Source organism: Bidens hawaiensis, unplaced genomic scaffold, assembly GCF_021521415.1.
Source record: "Bidens hawaiensis isolate Kalapana, Puna unplaced genomic scaffold, B.hawaiensis_p1.1 tig00020918_1, whole genome shotgun sequence".
Taxonomy (NCBI): domain Eukaryota; kingdom Viridiplantae; phylum Streptophyta; class Magnoliopsida; order Asterales; family Asteraceae; genus Bidens; species Bidens hawaiensis.
The window spans coordinates 217,224-237,411 of NW_027493229.1; the positions used below are offsets into that span (position 1 = coordinate 217,224).

At 34.8% G+C, this 20,188-nt stretch overlaps 2 protein-coding genes and 1 pseudogene across 3 annotated transcripts; 2 read left to right on the forward strand and 1 right to left on the reverse strand.

Annotated features, from left to right (window-relative positions):
* Positions 1–1,722: 1,722 nt before the first annotated feature.
* LOC143562166 (cytochrome P450 CYP72A219-like) lies at positions 1,723–4,481 on the reverse strand. The gene is made up of 5 exons (XM_077050053.1): positions 4,169–4,481; positions 3,592–3,812; positions 2,826–3,070; positions 2,368–2,752; positions 1,723–2,277 (listed from the first exon to the last, which is right to left on the reverse strand). The coding sequence occupies exons 1-5, from the start codon at positions 4,452–4,454 to the stop codon at positions 1,852–1,854; spliced, it is 1,563 nt and encodes a 520-aa protein (XP_076906168.1). The 5' UTR covers positions 4,455–4,481; the 3' UTR covers positions 1,723–1,851.
* Positions 4,482–10,046: 5,565 nt separating this feature from the next.
* Positions 10,047–16,691, forward strand: LOC143562167 (serine/threonine-protein phosphatase 5-like). Of its 2 annotated transcripts, XM_077050054.1 has the most exons (13): positions 10,047–10,202; positions 10,286–10,455; positions 12,459–12,530; positions 13,745–13,895; positions 14,167–14,376; positions 14,587–14,695; positions 14,777–14,894; positions 14,972–15,119; positions 15,206–15,454; positions 15,538–15,663; positions 16,196–16,296; positions 16,366–16,440; positions 16,535–16,691. In XM_077050054.1, the coding sequence occupies exons 1-13, from the start codon at positions 10,118–10,120 to the stop codon at positions 16,592–16,594; spliced, it is 1,674 nt and encodes a 557-aa protein (XP_076906169.1). In that variant the 5' UTR covers positions 10,047–10,117; the 3' UTR covers positions 16,595–16,691. The 2 variants fall into 2 exon arrangements, with proteins under 2 accessions (XP_076906169.1, XP_076906170.1); XM_077050055.1 differs by lacking the exon at positions 14,167–14,376.
* A 1,414-nt stretch (positions 16,692–18,105) lies between these two features.
* On the forward strand, positions 18,106–19,460 carry LOC143562168 (uncharacterized; annotated as a pseudogene).
* Positions 19,461–20,188: the final 728 nt, after the last annotated feature.

The following is a 20,188-nucleotide window of genomic DNA, read 5'->3' on the forward strand; positions in this document are numbered from 1 at the left end:
AACAATCTATTTATTTCATACACAGCCATAAATTTTCAAAGGTATTGGTTTAAGAAATGTAATATCATTTAAAAGTATTTTTATAACTTGCATTTGTTAATTTTTTGTTTAAGTTGGAATGTAGTTTTGTATTTTTTTTTCTTGAAGTTCCTGTATAAATTTTGTAGAAAACGAAATGAAGTTTTATTCACAATATAATATTCTTGATATCATAAGCTACAATGAATATCAGTACTATATTGGTGTTATGACGAGTCAAACTTATACCATCGGAACAACATCGTAGCCCAAAAAACAAAGAATTCTTTTAGTAGTTTGTTCGGATGACTAGTAACATCCCAAAATGTTATTGAACTCTACAAAATAACAGCAAAACAAATATCCTTTGTTTATATATTTTTAAAAATTCCATACAATATGAGATGTTACAAAAACCAAAATATAAATCTCAGTATCAGTTTGGTTTAGTTTGTAACAATACCAGTCATGCTGGCACTCGGCACCAGTACAATACTGGCATTCGGTTAAGCTTACGATACCAAAAAAGTTTCATTGTGAATAAAACTTCCTTTTTAACGAAATTTATACATGAACGTCGAGAAATTTTTTTACACATAACTACGTGTTTAGCCTTTACATTTTCTTTTTCTTTTTAATGTCAACGACTGCACGTTAGAAAACTTATTTTTAAGTGATGACTTTCTTTTTCTTTAACTAATACTGTTGAATATTTGTGTCTATTATGTATGAAATCAATTGATAATTAGTTTAATAATACCATGTACGAAGAAATGGTTATAGCTGCTATTACCTTGAGCGATAAAGAAAAAAGTGTTAATAGAGGATTCATGTTAAAATATAATATGTTAGTTTATAAAAATACTAGTTTTCGAACCCATGTATTACATGAGATTTATCAAACTATAAAATAAAAAAAAGTCATTTATTGTGATTCTCAAAATACTTATGAATTAATTTAATGTAGACTTAAAGGAAAAACAAATGGGTTAACGAAAATTACTAAAACAGCATGGTTTTAGAAACATCGGATGTAGATTTGCAAGAAATTTAAAAAATGTGCTAAAGTTGGGTAGTTGGTCAAGCTTCAAGTATGAAAATGACACTATGTTATAACCCGCTTGACAAATGATTTTAACCCATGATCCGTGGATAGCTAGAATGAATGAGATGAGAGATTAGAAATTAGAAGAAATGTAGGTTTGACACCTAAGGTTCAATATTTTTTTTATTAGCATTGTAAGATAAGATAAAATAAAATGTAAGATATATTTAAAAAGTTGTTAGTATAAAAGTTTGGTTTATCCGATTAAAATAAGAGAGAGAAAAACAAGTTTTTAAAAAACACCTATTTTGATAAACAGTTTTTAAACTACAGCAAATTGGTAAATATTTTTTATAACAACACTAGTTAGGTAAAAAGCTCGAATTTCTATTAAGACGAATATTAACAAATATATATATATATATATATATATTGATCGCTCTAATGAGCCCCCTTAGCCCAGATTTGTGTTGCATCTTCTAGACCTTTCCATGATAACATCTAGCCCTTAGGTTCTAGAGCGGGCTGCCCTAATATCTCACATCACTTAGACCAGATTTCCCTTGATATTTTCTAGCCCTTAATTTCCTGTTCATTTTATGTATTTCGTATATATTATAATATTCTAAGATGACTTGAGGCATTACCATACATGCATGGAACCACATAAGTAACACAAGTTAAATACTTAGATAGTGAAATTATGATACACAGACATTATTACATTATTTATCAACCAAAAGCCTGTAATATAGTTTTTCATCTCAATGGAAGAAGTTTGCAAACCACTAAATTTTATGCAAAGTCAAATGTGCACCAAACTGCGGTTGAAGAGTGATGATAGTGTACGGAGCATGTGAATATGATGGTGAGACCTCAAAAGAAAACCGTCTTAGAATCATAACAAGTGCCACTTTTGCTTCCAGCATAGCAAAATTCTGCCCGATACATACACGTGGACCCCCTCCGAACGGGATAAACGCAGCTTGTCCCTTGGTTACCTTTGACACACCTTGTGCGAACCTTTCTGGATTGAACTCCTTTACATCGTCACCCCAGATTTCAGGGTCATGATGTGAAAGCATTGTGTGCAACACAATGAATGTTCCACCTGGTAAATTCATTTTTCCCAATTCGGTTTCTTTGTGAATCATTCGTGGCATTGCTACCACAGGAGGATATAACCTAAGAACCTCTAGGAATATCATATTGATCTGCAAAACACAAATAATAAATATAAAGGAAAATAAAATGAATTGAGAGTATTCTTTCTAGAAAAAATTCAAATTAACGGAAAAACTTACAACTTTTAGTTGGTTTAATCCATCAACATTCGGCTTTCTATCTCCAAAAGCATTTAAAACTTCATCCCTAGCACGATCTTGCCAATTTATGTGGTGTCCTAACAAAATCATAGTCCAAACGAGTAGATTAGCCGTAGTTTCTTGGCCTGCAAAGTAGAATAGCTTACATTCTTCAATGACATCATCTATACTAAGTCCAAATTTATTATTTCCATGTTGTTTAATTTCTTTATAATTGGAATCCAAAAGTATGCCAAGGAGGTCGTCATTGCTATCTTTGCCCTCTTTCATTTCCGCCACTCGTTTATCGATAATGCCCTTCACCAAAAATTTTACTTCACGGGCAATCGCCTTTATCCTCTTGTTGCTTTTCGTTGGTAGAAATCTACTCAAAAGAATGAAGAAGGAATCATTAACTTTAATGTAAAGGTACATACTTGTCGGAAATATATACTCACCGTGTTCCAGGAATGTAGATAGATCGAGAAGCAGTTATAATTAGCTCGGCTTGTTCTCGTTGAAGTTCAAATATCTTTCTTCCTTCCACATAGCTACTACCGAACGCTGTTCGTGAAATTACATCAGCAGCCATTGTTTGGAGATGAGGCCACACATCCATTTCACATGAACTTTCTTCTTTCAATGTTTCTTCCCATTTGTTGATCATCTCATCACAACTCACATAAAAAGCCGAAACCATATGCTATAAAGAAACATTGTATATATTACCCAATTCGGATTAGTATGTGGTTTAGGATTCATCTAAGTATATTGTAGATGTGTTTCTTTTTTGGAACTCTTGTAGTTTAGGCAATTTGCATCATCATCATCATCATCATCATCGTACTCAGTATATCCCACCAATAGCAAAGCTATGGTAGGGTCTGAGGAGGGTAAGATGTAGGCAGCCTTACCTCTACCCCATAGTTTAGGCAATTTGCAATCTCCGCAAAGGAGCTCAGCAAGTTCAATTTTAGTGACAATCCGAACCCAACAGATTTTGTTGAAAGCCTGGTTCATTGTGGTAAAATCTATATGGAGATCGCTTATTACCCAAGCAACTTTACGAGTTCGCCTGACACACCAACGAATTAGAATTAAAAAAAAATCAAAGAACCCTAGAAATACTTAACTTCATTCAAAACCATCTATTAATTAATTTACTAACTTGACTTATTTATAGGTTAACGTCGACCAAATCTAGTAGCTAACAAAGAGCAAAACCTTAAGCTTTTCGACATGAAAGGCGGGATTGATGATCTTTCGGTGTTTCACCCATTGATCACCCTCGACGTCCACTAGCCCCTTCGCTAGTAGCCTGGTTAACGGGTTTCCCCCTCTTTGCTTTTGAAAATCTTCATAATTTCCAAGAATCTCTTTTATTATTGACGGATCTGTTATGTGTACTATAGGTATCGGCCCCGCCCATGTAAAACAATTCTTACCTGCCCATTATCCATCACAACTTATCAAAAAGTGATATATCAAATACAAGGGCAGAACCAAAAGGGGATCAAGAGGGTCCACTGACCCTCCATTCACAAGTTTGTTGGATATTTATATCTAAAAAATGAGATTTTTCTATACAAAACCGTAATTTAGACCCTTTAGTTGTAGCCATTAAAGAATATAGCCTTATGATGAACCCTTCAAGAAGTCCAGGTTCAGGCTTCAGCCACTGTATTAAAACAAGAAATTTATATCTTTTGTTGTATGAAAAAACCTTAACCATATAGATAAATCTGTATATATGAGCTAGATTCTACAACTAAACTGGTAAAAAAAAATTTGTAAGACATACCATAAGTAGCAACAACTCTATGCATGAATGACAAAACTCGCGGCACGGTATCATCATTCAAGCTTATTGGTTTGACATGTGCTTCAGTTATCATCTTCGCCATCTCCTTAACATCTCCAAATAAGAATCTGTAGGAGCTTCCCTTGAGTCCTTGATCTCTTAGACACTTCTCCATCTTCTTAGGTTTCAACCAAACCCAATTGAAAAACCTCCATGCATATACCACAACCACCGCAACCGCCACAATCCCAGCAGCCTTCCCTACACTACCACACTCTCCAAACATGCTTATGCTTTGCTGTATATTGGAAGAGCTAGATTTTGATGTTATGAGGAAGAATGGCATGATGGTCTTTAACTCTTTATTGATGGATAATTTTCACTATCAGTCCCTAAGATTTGAGTGTTTAACAAGGTTGCTCCACAAATATTTGTTTTTATCCACTCAACCTATGGCCAGCAGACAACCAACAAAAAGGGTGACGATTAATACAAAGCTAATAAAATATATGGCGGAGAGATCGAACTCCTTTAATAGTTTTCAATTTTCATGCTAATTATTTTATTCCCTCGTCCTTGTAAGTTGTATCTTTATTCCCTCATCCTGTTACATCATTTGTTATGTAATACTTTTACAAATCCTTCGAAAATTTAATTTCATCTCTAATCCTACAAATATCATTACCTTATTTGATTTTCATCTTATCACCTACCTAGTACGCATAATAAAACTTTTTTTTATAACTTTCGGCCAACTTTTTCATACGAACCAAGGCAAATCCAAAATGTTTAAACGGGATATAGATGCGTTCAATAAATATTGAGTGGCTAAGCACATTTTTTAGTTGATTTTGTCGATCATTATCAAAAGAAAAAAAAACATGTTTTATTTTTAGTCAAATTATAATTTTATATCATTTGGTTGCACCCCGTAACAATGTGATGATGAAAGTGAGAGTGTGAATTGCAAGGTTTTGAAAGAGATGGCAAATTAGAAACTGGAAAAGTAAAAAGGCAATGACTAAAAAAAACATTATAGTAGTCAAGTTATTCTAAAAGGGGAACAAAATAAGAAGAGTGAGAAGTACTAGTAGCCAAACAAAAAACCCTTAAAAAATTAATAAAAAAAGCCATAACTTAAAATTTAATAAAAAAAGAAAAATATAAAAATACAAAAATATTTTCGCCGTCTTTCTTGTTCTAAAAAAAAACAATGTTGAATGAAAAATATCATTGTGTCTTTTTGTTTATTATTGTATTTTATGTTTATTTTCGTCATTGATTGTGTTTTTTTTCCTCAGTATTGTGTCTTTTTTCTTGATATTGTGGTATATTACTCAACATTGTGTTATATTTTGTTCGGCATTGTGTTATATTTTGCGATCTATTGTATCTCTTCTAGTTATAATAGTATCTTTTGTTCATTTGCGTCACTGTGTCTTTTCCTCGTTTTGTTTTTTTGAACAAAAATGATTGGGGAAACAATTTAGTTTTTTAAATTTTTTCATTTTTTATTTATATTTTGAATTATGATTTTTTTATTATTTTTTTGAATTTATTTTGAAGGGTTTTTTTGTGGTCACAAATCAATCTCACAACTTCTCATTTTTGTCTCCCTTTATATTTTAACTTTACCAATTATTATAATATATATATATATAGGAGAAAGATATTTTGAGAACCACGTTGAGTTGTAAGAACTTAAGAACTCCCATTCTAGACCACACATTTAATTAAATGAATTGAAATATGTGGTTGAGATTAAATCTGGCAAAAAAGTCAAAGTATGAGAGAGAATAAATATGTAACTGATTACACTAACTTTTACGTCCGTTACACATGTGTAAAATGTCTACTCGGTGCGTAAAAAATTCTGTAATTTTTTTACGTATATGTAACCTACATATATTACGCATGTGTAAAAAAAATTCGAAAAAAAGAATCGTTACACTGAGTTCTTTCGAGTTTTCTCATTTAAAATCTCCCCTATATATATATATTAGTGTAATATGATTAACTTGTTGATCAATATTGTAATTATAATATGCATCAAATAATTCACTCCGGATCTCCAAATTTACACAATTCGCATACTAAGTTCTTTTCAAATTACTAATTTATCTGCTTGAATTGTCGGACGATCCACCAAAACAATTCAATCTAAAAGTGTCTTACATGACTTTAGATTATCCACTACTTAACCACAAAATTTCTCAACAATTATCGGTTGCGTATTTTGATGCAGATCAGAGTTATTTTCTCTTCATTACCATGTGGTTTTCCCCCTCATATGTTTTTCTCATGTTTCCACATCTATGCCTTCTGGTCTCAATCTTGCTTGGGTTTTGATCAGACCACCAGAACTAAAACTTTTGGGGAGTATCTCCATGTGGTGTGTTTCTGCTAGATGAAAGAGAAAGAGATTGAGAAAACGCCGACGACGACGTGGTGGGTAAACCAACGATGATGAAGGACAACGGCCTTGATCGGGGCATGATAGGTGGTGATGGTGACGACATCCGAAAGACAATGTTAAAGGGAGGGGGGGGGGGGGGGGAGATAGTGAGATTTATTATTGTTTTTTTCTTTTTAAATATGACTATCTAAAAAGATAGCTTTGCCATCATTTAACGTTAAAAAGTTAATCGACTTAGCAAAATGGATATAACTGATAATATTTGCAAAACTCAACGTTCTAAACGTAAAAAGAAACCTTTTGGATGAAACTAGCAAATGTGGCCAAATCTTAAGGACGGTTATAACATCTAACTCAAATTTTAAATAAATTTACGTATATAAAGAAACATCGAAATAAAAGAAGAAAAACAACTAGCTACAAAGATAAGCTATTTGGCCGGAGTTCTACTGTAGATAAGATAATGCTTATACAATGAAGTCCTTTAATCTACAAAACTTGTCACCTTAAGTCTTGCAACTGGAAAGAGGTTCTCCCTATTACCAACCTCCTACATGAAAAGCTTTAAAGTTATCAATGAATAAGTGTATAAGTAAAAGTAGATATACGATGGTGAAGAAGGTAGTGATACCTTGATCGGAGCTTCCTATTCATAATTTATATTGGTGAATGCCACTTTCACCAGGTAGGCCTCATTTTGTTCAGGGTAACCATCCTTTCAGGATTGACCTAGAGCTTGTCACATGAACTGGGCCATAAATCCGTTGACACATAAGGAAATCTTTAAACTACCATTCTATTGCGTGTCACGTCAAGTCAAATTTGGTGGGATATAAGTGACGGGTTGACACGTAAGGCGATCTTTGAACTACCCTTCTATTGCTTAATACACATAATTCGTAAATCGAAAGGAATATTTCTCTCCAAATCTCTCACATTCAACAAATAAGACAAAATTAGAGTAATTAGGGATGTCCAAATTGCTCATTGCTAGCTAGAAAATTGCTCAAAAAATGCTCGTTTGATTTCGCCTTGGTATGGAAATGAGCTGATTGGCTCGGCTTGGGTTGAAAACGAGTTGATTAGCTCAGTTTGGTTTGAAAACGAGTCAAGCATGAGAGAAGCCTCGCTCAGTTCGTTCATTCTACTCGAATTATTTTTAGCATGTGTATACACACATAAGTTTGAGACCCGCCTACTAAATGGGTAATTCTTGAAAATACAATATTTAATAAATAATCGATATACAAGAAACAATAAACATATTAAACACTATTAATGCACAGTCGTTGTACAATAGGGATGAGCTCGGTACCTGATGCTAGACTGTCGCTATCTAGTAAAAAACTATTAATTCAGTGTCCTAATCACCTAAGCTAGCTAGGGTAAGTAGGGTGTCGAACCACAAGGAGTATGTGGTCAGTGTGAAGTGAAATCAATTCCTAAACTTATGAAGTAACTTAGTTAACTGTGCTGATGACACTAGCCAATGGATTTGGGGTTTATAATAAACGAACAATTAATCAAGTATTCTATCAGTCAAACAAAGCAAATCACACCCGGGAATCCAAGTAAGCAACCTAACAGCAAACTCATGCAACTTAACAGATAAACTATCTTGTGTCAACTATAGACTGACTAACCGGTTAAACCTTAGGCATCCACGCTTGCTAATACATGACACTGGTTATCAAACGGTCCCTACCAGTGTGACTCAACTAAGGGCAAACGTATGCTTTCTCACAATTAACAGGCCAAAACAATCCTACGAGCAATTATTATAGCAACCGACAAACTAATCATTCTGATCGAAAAAAACCTAAACCGACTGATTGTACGGACATGCTAAACATCAATACTCATAGATTAACATTAAGATAATTACAATTAGTTGTTCTAGTACATGAGAAATAAACTGAAAGATTACAAACTATACATCCCGGGTATGACTCGAAGGGTCTAGCCGCGTCTCGGCATCTCTCGGTTTTCGATTACAATGTTATGGAACATGTATAAGGCCTTGAGATGATTGGAAGTGATGGTAGGCTGCTCTCCTTCTCTAAAAATGCTCTGGAAACTCCATTCTCTCGAGTTAGGTCGTCAAAACGTGATATAAACAAAAACCCTAACTTTCCCGACTGTGGGGACTATCTCGTTAGCGCGATGGTCTCCTCCCCTGGCCCATCGCGCTACGCAATGGACCAAACAATCAACAGATTAATTATATTAAAGGGGCATCGCGCTACCTTTAACACCCATCGCGCTACGCGATGGGCCGCTTCACTCAGCAGGTCCAAAATGTGTCTCGGTTCGCGTGCTGGACATCCCGGGTCTTCATTCCGTGCTCGTATAGGTCCAAATTAATCGCGTTAAGTACCTGTGACCTGAAACACAATAAACACGTATGAAGTACCAAAGTTCCTAGACTAAACTAATAAAACGACTAAGTTAACAAGTTAATATGTGTACAAATAAACCGAACATCAGTACCGTACCGGTACCGAAAACCCCAATCCCGAAATTCGCAAATATTCGGTACCGGTACCGGTACCGAAATGTTCGGTGGACAGTACCAGGACGGTACCGGTATTTAAGGTAAAATTCGGGAAATACCGGTACTGTACCGGTCCCGAAAACTCAAAACCTTGGTACCGATTTGATACCGACGGTACAAAATCGGTACCGGTACCATACCGATTTTTGCTCATCCCTATTGTACAATAGTATTTAAAACAACTTTAAAATAAAAGATTATTATAAATATCAAATATTTGAGAAAAAAAAGGAAGTAAATATTAATTAACAAATTTTGAAGCATAAATTTTAAGAATGGTGAATATTGTTTTACTATTTTAAATTTGTTAAAAATGGTGAGATTTAATGTGGAAGTGACAAGTGAGAAAACTTGTAACTTTTTATTAAAGAGTATAGATATAGATATAGATATAGATTGCATATACAAAACCTACAACTTTTTAAAGTTTTTAACTTTCCCTCTTTTATGTTGACTTCAAAGTTCAATTTTAAACTATAGCTACTCGTTTTACGTATGTTTTCTTGTTAACTTTTGAGTTATAATTTTAGAGTTGGATCATTGACATTTTGGAGTTTGAAGTGTTAAACTAATAACATAACATGTTAGAGTTTTAGAAATTAAAAGTTGACTTGAATGAAACCAACCAAAACCTAGTCGAACCAATCCGTTAGGTTTCAAACATATACATATCGCTCATTTCTCTAAAATCAAACCATTCAGTTCAGCTCCCTCGGTTTCAAACCTAACCAAGTATAAACAAGCCTGCGTTCTGTTTTGAAATAACATTTTCCAAACCTAGTGCAACAAAACATAACCAACACAAAACCATAAGGAAGTAAAGAGTAACATCTTCTTCACAAACCAGTGATATTATTATTATTATTATAATTATAGAGGCGCCGGAGCCATCTAGGGCAAAGCCATCCAAACGACGCCGTTGACGGTACCACCTGGCATGCAACCTGTCTTATAATCCAAACACAAGACCAAACATATTATGCCCACTATGTCTGCCGCTACACAAAATTCAAACCTTTCATTGGCCGAACAAATCAAACAACAAGCGAATGAAGCTTTCAAAGGTACCCAGCAAATTACAAAGCAACCCCAGTTCTTGGTTTGCTTAAATTTTGACTTTTTGACTGAAATTTGACTTTTTTTGCAGGTAATAAATTCTCGCAAGCGATTGATTTGTATACGAAAGCGATTGAATTGAACGGTGGGTGTGCTGTGTATTTGGCGAATCGAGCTTTTGCACATGCGAAATTGGAAGAGTATGGTAGTGTGATTCAGGATGCGTCTAAGGCTATTGAGATTGATCCTAAGTATTCAAAGGTGTGTGTGTGTGTTTTAATTTGATTTTAACGAGCCGAAACCGAGTTTGACTAGGCTTGAGCTAGGCTCATTTTGACTTATTAGTTGTTTTTTCAAGCTCGGGTTCGGCTCAGCTCGTTAGTTGTTTTTTCAAGCGTGGGCTCGGCTCGTTAGTTGTTTTTTCAAGCTCGGGTTCGGCTCATCATTTGTTTTTCAAGCTCGGGTTCGGCTCATCATTTGTTTTTCAAGCTCAGGTTTGGCTCAGCTCGTTAGTTGTTTTTTCAAGTGCGGGTTTGGCTCGTTAGTTGTTTTTCAAGCTCGGGTTCTGCTCATTAGTTGTTTTTTCAAGCTCGGGTTCGGCTCAGTTCGTTGTTTTTTCAAGCACGGGCTTGGCTCGTTAGTTGTTTTTTCAAGCTCGGGTTTGGCTCATTAGTGTTTTTCAAGCTCGGGTTCGGCTCCGCTCGTTAGTTGTTTTTTCAAGCTCGGGTTCGGCTCATTAGTTGTTTTTCAAGCGCGGGCTCAGCTCGCTAGTTGTTTTTTCAAGCTCGGGTTCGGCTTGTTAGTTGTTTTTCAAGCTCGGGTTCAGCTCAGCTCAGCTCGTTAGTTGTTTTGTCAAGCGCGGGTTTGGCTTGTTAGTTGTTTTTTCAAGCTCGGGTTCGGCTCAGCTCGTTAGTTGTTTTTTCAACTCGTTAGTTTTTTTTTCAAGCTCAGGTTCGGCTCATTAGTTGTTTTTCAAGCTTGGGTTCGGCTCAGCTCGTTAGTTGTTTTTTCAAGTGCGGGTTTGGCTCGTTAGTTGTTTTTCAAGCTCGGGTTCGGCTCAGCTCATTAGTTGTTTTTTTTAAGCTCGGGCTTGGCTCGTTAGTTGTTTTTTCAAGCTCGGGTTCGGCTCATTAGTTGTTTTTCAAGCCTGGGTTCGGCTCGTTAGTTGTTTTTTTTAAGCTCGGGTTCGGCTCGTTAGTTGTTTTTTCAAGCTCGGGTTCGGCTCATTAGTTGTTTTTCAAGCCTGGGTTCGGCTCGTTAGTTGTTTTTCAAGCTTGGGCTTGGCATTCATCAGTTAATTTATATATGTTTTTAATTATTTTTATATACTTTGATAAATAACTAATCATAAAACACTACATTCATCAACACTAAACCATTGTTCAAACACTAGTTAAACAACACAAACATTATCCCTTGATGGATCCTTAACTAAAATAAAAACCGTCTTCATTGGCAAATTTGGATACAAAAGCGTCTTCGTCGGCATGCTTGGAGAAAATAAGGTTGTCAACGGGATTGTGAAACCCGTCGACGTCGGCAAGAACATTCCAAAGACAGTCGCATACGACGGTTTTTGAATTATCCCAAAAGTTGCCTTTATCGACGGGTTTGTTTCAAATCTTGTTGGAGAAGATGGGTTACGAACACGTGGCTATTTATTATTGGTATTTCATAGACCGTCGTTGTGAATCCCAAGTCGTTGCATGCGACAGGTTTGTAAGGGACTTTTAAAGAACTTAAGAAAAAGTGAGGACATTTAAGGAGCCTCTCGCCTCTTAAAGGACATTTTGGGAATTTTCCCAAACTTTAAACGTATTCATTTATATCCATTTTTAATTGTTTGTATATATTTTAATAAAAACTTTAGACGTATTTAATAGTTAATTTATATACATTTTTAATTATTTATATGTATTTTGATAAAAACTTTAAACGAGCCTAAGCTCGGCTTGAGTTCGACTGGGGAATGTGAAACTAAATACATAGAAGTCTGATATGAGGTAAAACTTAAAAACACACTGGGCTTGTTAACGCTCGACAAGGCTAAACGAGCTTCCTGTACAAGGGTTGACCGCTCGAGCTCGGGTATGATAACTAAACAAGCTTTATTTGAGGCTTTTGCTCGGGTTGAGCTAAAAAAAACTTGGCTCGTTTCGAGGTTTTTATTGATCCGAGCTTGAGTAGCTCACGAGCGGCTTGGTTACACCCCTAGTTTTGAGGCGGAAAATTTTAATTATTTGGTGATGTTTTGGTACGTTTAGGGTTATTATCGGCGCGGTGCTGCGTATCTTTCAATGGGGAAGTTTAAAGAAGCACTCAAGGATTTTCAACAGGTTTGTGTTCCTTTACATTCATGAAAATATTATTATGCAATAGTACTTGAAGCACACTTGACTTTGGTGTTACTTGTGTTGGTGAAATAATGTATTGTTTGTTAATTTACACATTTAGGCTGCTTTAAGCTTTTATTTGCTTTTGTCTGATGAGATGATTTATGTTTTGTTTTGTGTATTTTAGCCTTTTGGGAGATGTAATTCTTGTTATTGGTTCACTAGCTTAGAATCCATGTACTACATGTGGCGGAAAATATTAATACATCTTAAGTCTTTATGAACATCTCATATGTGGAAAAATGTATTGATATACTAGCGATCTAAAAAAAGTTCGAAAGTATGTAAAATTTGATATATAATCGGGTTATTACTTACTACTTAATGTAATTTGACTTGCATTACTATTTGATTTAATACAAAGCATACTTTTTGAAACTTAGAAACTTCGGTAGCAAGGTATTAAAATTTAAAATCGTTTCTTGGGCAGCTAGCTTTTAAATTCGTATTTTGGGCAGAGGATTTATAGGAGTTATTAAATCGTATTTTGGGCAAGCTTTTAAATCGTTTCTTGTCAAAGGCATTATTAATGTGATATTGTTTATTAAAAAACATTATTTATTTACTTTGAACTCTAGATGTAGGAGATAATATCTCGATAAGATTTAGGTAGTTTATATTAGAATCTATTATTTAATGACGCCCTTTGTGTTACCATAATTAATATTATTCATTTCATCAATAAACTCAAGATCGCCTTTGCAATATAATCTGTTCATAAACTTGTACTGTGAATGGATTCTGAATGGTCTCTACCCCACACAACGCTTCAATATTTTGCTAATCATGATCGAATAAGTTCATACCTAAAAACTTCAACAAATGTAAGAGACTGCATAACGAAACAATATAATTTATATAATCTTGTCGTTTTGAATCATCAATTCGAGAATGTGGCATTGTTGATAAAAATGGTATAATTTAGATATCATCTGTAATCATTATGTTGAAAGAACTACAGAGGACAATTAGGTTGTATAATATTCAGCTGTCATGATAACTGTTCGGGTCGTTATTAGTATTTAACTTCTTAGATTGGGTTGGACTGTTGGGGTTGATTTAGATCTCTGTTACTTTTTTCTGTTAAATCTTGACGGCGTTTTTTTGGTTGATAACTAACGTATGTTTTTTTGGTTTACTCTTATATATAAAACCAGGTGAAAAGAATATCTCCGAATGATCCAGATGCTTCAAAGAAACTAAAGGAATGCGAAAAAGCTGTTATGAAGCTCAAGTTTGAAGAAGCAATTTCTGTACCTACTTCTGAACAACGCTCAGTAGCCGAGTCAATTGACTTCCGAACCATAGGTATAAATATTTATATTCATATTATATTGGCAGTTTTAATGGTTTACACTTTTTTCTATTTTCTGCAGTTGTTTGTATATCCAATATCTATGCTAGTATTAGTAGTATTTCTTAATTTTTAGTTATCAGCTTATCGTTTTATAGGAGTTTAACATAAAGTTATCACATTTAATTCAAAGCACAATTCTAGGAAAACTACAAGATTCAGTCTATGTGTCAAACATTAATGCCTATGCATTTTAATTGTCCTCTCCCTATTTTATCATTTTAGGGGCGGGCACCGGCTCATCGTATCATTCCTATCAGGTTACTGCTGCAGTGGCAGTAGCATTAATGGCTATATTGTTGCTGGTGGTTCGACCCATTGTAGCCACCGTGGTGGCATCTGCAGCAGTGTTAATATTCTTGGTGGTCAACAAGACCGGTTGGTGGGCTGGCTACAGTGATGGTTTCTTAACCAAGAGTCAAGTATTGAACATAGGTTTGACTTTAGTAAATATCATAAGAAATTATACATTTAAAATAATGAAATAGAACCTCTAAGACCGTAAAAACTTATCTGTAGATATGCTTAACTGTGTGTGCATTTTGGTGCTTTTGCTCTGCTTGCATTCTTCAAACGATGCGCTAAAAATGTCTTTATGACGAGGCTTTTTGATTTATATATATATATATTTTTTTGTGAATCTAGATGTGGAGCCACGATATGCTGGTGCAAGAATAGAAGGGGACGTTGTAACTTTAGACTTCGTGAAGAAAATGATGGATGACTTCAAGAATCAGAAATTGTTACACAAACGGTATGTGTAGCTCGGGAGTTTCTTTTAATAATATCACACTTCTCTGTATTTATTAACTTTTTAATATTGTTTGTGTTGTAGATACGCCTTCCAGATTGTTCTACAAACAAGAGAAATCTTAATGGCATTGCCATCGCTTGTTGACATAAACGTTCCAGACGGAAAGCACTTCACTGTTTGTGGTGACGTGCATGGTCAGGTAAATTTAAGGCGCAAACTTATACCATTCCATAATTGTTATTATTTTGTTAATAATCCACCTTTTTTTGGATGCAGTTTTTTGATCTGCTAAATATCTTTGAGCTCAACGGTCTCCCCTCTGAAGAAAATCCTTATTTGTTTAACGGTGACTTTGTTGACCGAGGATCATTTTCCGTCGAGGTTATTCTCACATTATTTGCATTCAAGTGCATGTCTCCGTCAGGTAAAAGACTCCCATCTGTTGTGTCACCTGTTATTACATTTTTGCTCTTTCAAACAATTGTGTTTTGACCTCTTTGACTTTTTCAGCTATACATCTTTCTCGTGGGAATCACGAGAGCAAAAGCATGAACAAGATTTATGGGTTTGAGGGTGAAGTCAGATCTAAGTTGAGCGATAAATTCGTGGAGTTATTTTCGGAAGTTTTCTGTTATTTACCATTAGCCCATGTTATAAATGAGAAGATATTTGTTGTACACGGTGGACTTTTTAGCACCGATGATGTCAAGCTCTCTGACATCAGAGCAATTGATCGGTTTTGTGAGCCCCCTGAAGAAGGTATGCTGTAATTTTGTATTTTTGTCTAGAGAAATGCATTTATTGACCGCTAATATTATATTATTATTTATGTTTTGTTATAGGTTTGATGTGTGAGATACTATGGAGTGATCCACAACCTAATCCTGGTAGAGGACCAAGCAAGCGTGGTGTAGGTCTCTCGTTCGGTGGAGATGTAACGAAACGGTTTTTAAAGGATAACAATTTAGGTAATCTTATATACTTTTTATCTTGAGTAAACTGCGGTTTTCGTCCCTATGGTTTGTCCAAATCTGCGGTTTTAGTCCAAAAGTTTCAAATTTGCGATCTTCGTTCTTGTGGTTTCATTTTACTTGCAATTAAACCCGATCCCACTAACCCCGTTAAGTTTGGTCGTTAAACCCATCAGCGTGCCCCTTGCGTGAGCGATAGTTTTGTCATTTTTCTCTCCAAATAAACCCAGGCCTAATTTGCAAGCCCCCTCACGTGATGGGTTGGGGTGTATTTGGGAAAAAAAGGACAAACGCTGATGTGTTTAACGGCCAGACTTAACGGGGCTAGTGGGGTTGGGTTTAATTGCAAGTAAAAAGAAACCACAGGGACGGAAATCGCAAATTTGAAACTTTTGGACTAAAACCGCAGATTTAGACAAACCATAGGGACAAAAACCGCAGTTCATTCTTTTATCTTTAAACTTTAAAAAAATTATGTGTTGCAATCGAATGACTGCATTCTTAATAATTTATTTCGTTTGTATTTCAGATTTAGTCCTGCGATCTCATGAGGTCAAAGACGAAGGTTATGAAATTGACCATGATGGTAAACTCATCACTGTTTTCTCTGCTCCAAACTACTGTGACCAGGTAAATTATATGGTTTATTTTCATACATTATAATTTGCGATTTTTATAATATATTTACGGTGGTTGCAGATGGGAAACAAAGGTGCTTTCATCCGATTTGAAGCTCCAACGATAGAGCCCAAGATCGTCACATTTTCAGCAGTGGTTAGTTTTCTTTTATAAACATATTCTCTTTTTTTGACCACGGGTCGGTATTTTTTATGTATTAAAAAATGTCATGTTTTTGCGAAACGTTCAGCCGCACCCTGATGTGAAGCCAATGGCGTACGCCAGCAATTTCCTGCGCATGTTTAATTAGCGTTGCCGAAATGGTGAAGTCGGGTCGGTTTCTCTAATCTACACAACTGCACATACTGCGTGAAACTCCTGATGTGTGTCTGTAACGTTGCATTCTTGTTAAAAGTGTATTTGTTTTCGATAGTTATGTAACAGCGAGACAACCGGGTGGCCTGATTTATGCTCTCCGGTATAATGTATTGCATGTTTAGTTTTAACTATGCACTTACCATTTTTATAGAAATTGCTTGTATCCTTTATTGTTGATTTGTGAAGAACAATAAAGAATTATTAGTGTTCATTGTCGTATTCGGTCGGTTTGATGAGAGTTTTTGGTTGAACTGCGAACTACAGTTTTAAGGAATGTTAAACTAAACAATTCAAGATTGTGTTGATCGGTCGAACTGGCCCTTTATACCTGCTTGATGGTTTAATGGTTTGGTTTTGACAATTTAAACTTATTTTTTAAATTTTTAAATCACTAATGGTGGGATACGGTACAAATTAAACTAATTGACTAACATACAAATGACTAGAGTAATTAATGTTTTGAACTAGAGTAATTATGTTATAAAAAAGAAAATAATGTAATAGTAATTACTCTAGTTGAACTAGATCAAAAATTATAGAGCAATAATAATTACTTAATGCTTATGTAATTACTCTAGTTATTTGTACTATGTATATTTTTACAATAAAAATCATTTATTTTGATCCAAACCCAAATCACTAATCTTTATTTGATGTAAAATAATAAAAGATGGTTTATGAACACTAGTGAGAATTGCTAAGTTCGGTACAAGACTTTTACATTTTTCTTTTTTCGAATGAACTTTTATAAACACAAAACCGCAACAAAGATACAATGAAACACGCCCTACCTCCACAAGCGGGGGAGAGAAAAGCAAGACTTTTACTTTTTAGGCTTTATAAATATTTAATATTCTAAGAGCATTTTCAATCCGTTTTCTAAAATTATGTGAGGGGGATTTGCAAATTATATGGTATGGTTATAAGTTGTTGTGAGTAAATGAGAGAAAAAAATTATATGAGAAAGTTAAATTTGAGGTTTTGCTGTAGATGCAGTATAATTTTTAAATATTTTCATAAAGTAGTTGTGAGTGAAAGAGAGAGAAAATATGATGATAAAGGTATAAAAAATATTATTTAATTAAACAGGAGAGAGAAAATATAGTGTTTTTTAGTGTAATTATATGATATATATGGATATAGGGTAGGCCGGGAATGCTCTAACATATTATAAACATTATGTTATTATTTTATATAAAAACACCCAATCCATGTATACAACCATTCACGGATCTAAAACACCTTTCATTTGATGGGATATTAGTGATTGGATTCTTTCACTTTCCCTACAAAAACACCATAAAAACACACTCCAAAAACCACACTCTCTCTTCCCCATAATGCATATTATTATTCTCCTCTTTGTTTGTACCACTACTATCATGCACCACCCACCACCATATCTCCGCAACCAACCACCCACAACCACCACTCACCGCCACCATGAACCCGTCCGAGCGACAAACCCTTTACGAAATAATGGAAACACTCTCGTCCGACCAACAATGGAGAACTAACTATCCGAACCCATGCACACCTTTCACTTCATGGGTCGACATCGAATGCAAACCATCCATTGCCGACTCCTACCTTCATGTCACACGGCTTGACTTCGGCACCCCTCCGAACCTGAATTGCAAGAAAAATGCTACATTCCCTCCACAAATATTCCAACTTCCTTACCTTCAATCAATAGTCTTCTTCCAATGTTTCACCAAAACCAAAACCATCATTTCAACCACAAAAACCATTCTTACATCATCATTGCAACAACTAAGTCTTAAAGCAAACCCTAGTCTTGTGGGCCCCACCCCTCCTCAAATATTCTCTCGTTTAACTTCACTTCAAATATTAACTATATCACAAACCAAGATCTCTGGCGGGATCCCATCAAAGATCTCAGAGCTGAGGTCACTTGTTCATCTTGACCTCAGCTATTACAATCTCACAGGTTCCATTCCGGTCCAGCTTTCGAAGCTAAAGAACCTAGTGGTACTTGACTTGAGTTACAACTCGCTCTCAGGTCAAGTCCCACACATGGTTGGACAACTGTCCATGCTTCAAAAGTTGGACTTGAGCACGAATATGCTCATATGAACCGTCCCACCCGGGATAGGTAAATTGAGTTCATTAGTCTTCATGGCACTAAGTCATAACAAGTTTCATGGGAAACCACCATCGGAATTGTCGAATTTAAAGGAATTGGAATATTTAATAATGGAAAACAACTCTATGCATACCGAACTCCCTACAGAGTTCGGTCAGCTTCCGAAGCTTCAAGAGCTTCGGGTAGCTAACTCGAACTACTTTGGCGAAATTCCCGCCAGTTTTTCTCTCCTTTCAAATTTAACCACATTATCTCTACAAAACAACCGGTTAACCGGACCCATTCCGACCGGTATAGCGAATCTTTCGAATGTTTATCATTTGAATTTGAGCAAGAACTTGTTAAGTGGAGAGATACCATTTGATACAAGTTTTTTAAAGAGGTTGGGGAAGAATTTGGATTTAAGTGGGAATGATGAGTTATGTTTGGATCCAATGCAAGCATATGATAATGTAAGACTTGGTGGTGTTGTGTGTAATGGAAGCTATGCACGTGTGGGTGGTAGTACTAGCATGAAGCCATTGAAGACATCTGAAGGTCGAGTGGTTGGGGTGAGTAGGACATGGACAGCTTTATTCATTGTGTTTGTTGTTTTAGGTGTGTTTGAATTCAAACATTGATATTTCTTTCATTGTATTAATTAATCAATCAATCCATCATTTTATTTACACTTTTTGTGTTGTGTTTATGTTTTGTATATACATGGTATTTAACCTTATATATAGTTTAATGAAATGATGTTAAAAAAAACATAAACAATATATCCATTTTTCTGAACGCGATATTACTCTGTAACAAAAAGACGAGTATGATATTAGGTGATACCGCATCATATCAAACACAACAAGCGTATTGATCATTTACCTGAATAACAAGTAAATATGCTTTACTTTTGTTTTTGTTTGTTTTTAGGTAATAAAATAATTAACTTATTAACTTACTTTAGTATTTATGTTTCGAAAGTATGATTGGGTAATAAAATTATATTACAAAGATAATATCAAGAATTGTATTTGTAAATTTTAATGGGTAATTTTTAATAAAATAATGAATAAACATGACAAATATGAATTAGTGTTGGCTCGTGTATGAGACTGAAATTACCAATGCTCTTCTCAAACCCGCCCCTTGTCATCACTAACGGGTTTATACATCTTAGAGCGTTCACGTTAGACGTATAAATATTAATTTTTCTACTTTTAAAACATTTTTAATTATTTAATTGAATTCACTAAAAACTTATATTAATTAAGTGCAACTATAAATATTAATTTATATTATATAACTGTAAAATAAAATAAATCACTTTAAATTGAAAAAACATAAACGTAAATTATATCTGTTCAAATTTAAATATTTAGTTTTGATTAAGATTCTACACATGTCTTCTAGTAAGGATCATCTATCTTTAAGCCAGCT

Bases quoted from the DNA above. Each gene is read 5' to 3' on its own strand.
- LOC143562167 (XM_077050054.1), top strand. From the start codon at position 10,118: ATGCCCACTATGTCTGCCGCTACACAAAATTCAAACCTTTCATTGGCC. The intron at 15,455-15,537 runs GTATGCTGTAAT...GTTTTGTTATAG, and splicing joins TTGTGAGCCCCCTGAAGAAG to GTTTGATGTGTGAGATACTA. The intron at 15,664-16,195 runs GTAATCTTATAT...TTTGTATTTCAG, and splicing joins TTTAAAGGATAACAATTTAG to ATTTAGTCCTGCGATCTCAT.
- LOC143562166 (XM_077050053.1), bottom strand. From the start codon at position 4,454: ATGTTTGGAGAGTGTGGTAGTGTAGGGAAGGCTGCTGGGATTGTGGCG. The intron at 2,753-2,825 runs GTGAGTATATAT...TCTTTTGAGTAG, and splicing joins ATCTACATTCCTGGAACACG to ATTTCTACCAACGAAAAGCA. The intron at 2,278-2,367 runs GTAAGTTTTTCC...TGTGTTTTGCAG, and splicing joins GATTAAACCAACTAAAAGTT to ATCAATATGATATTCCTAGA.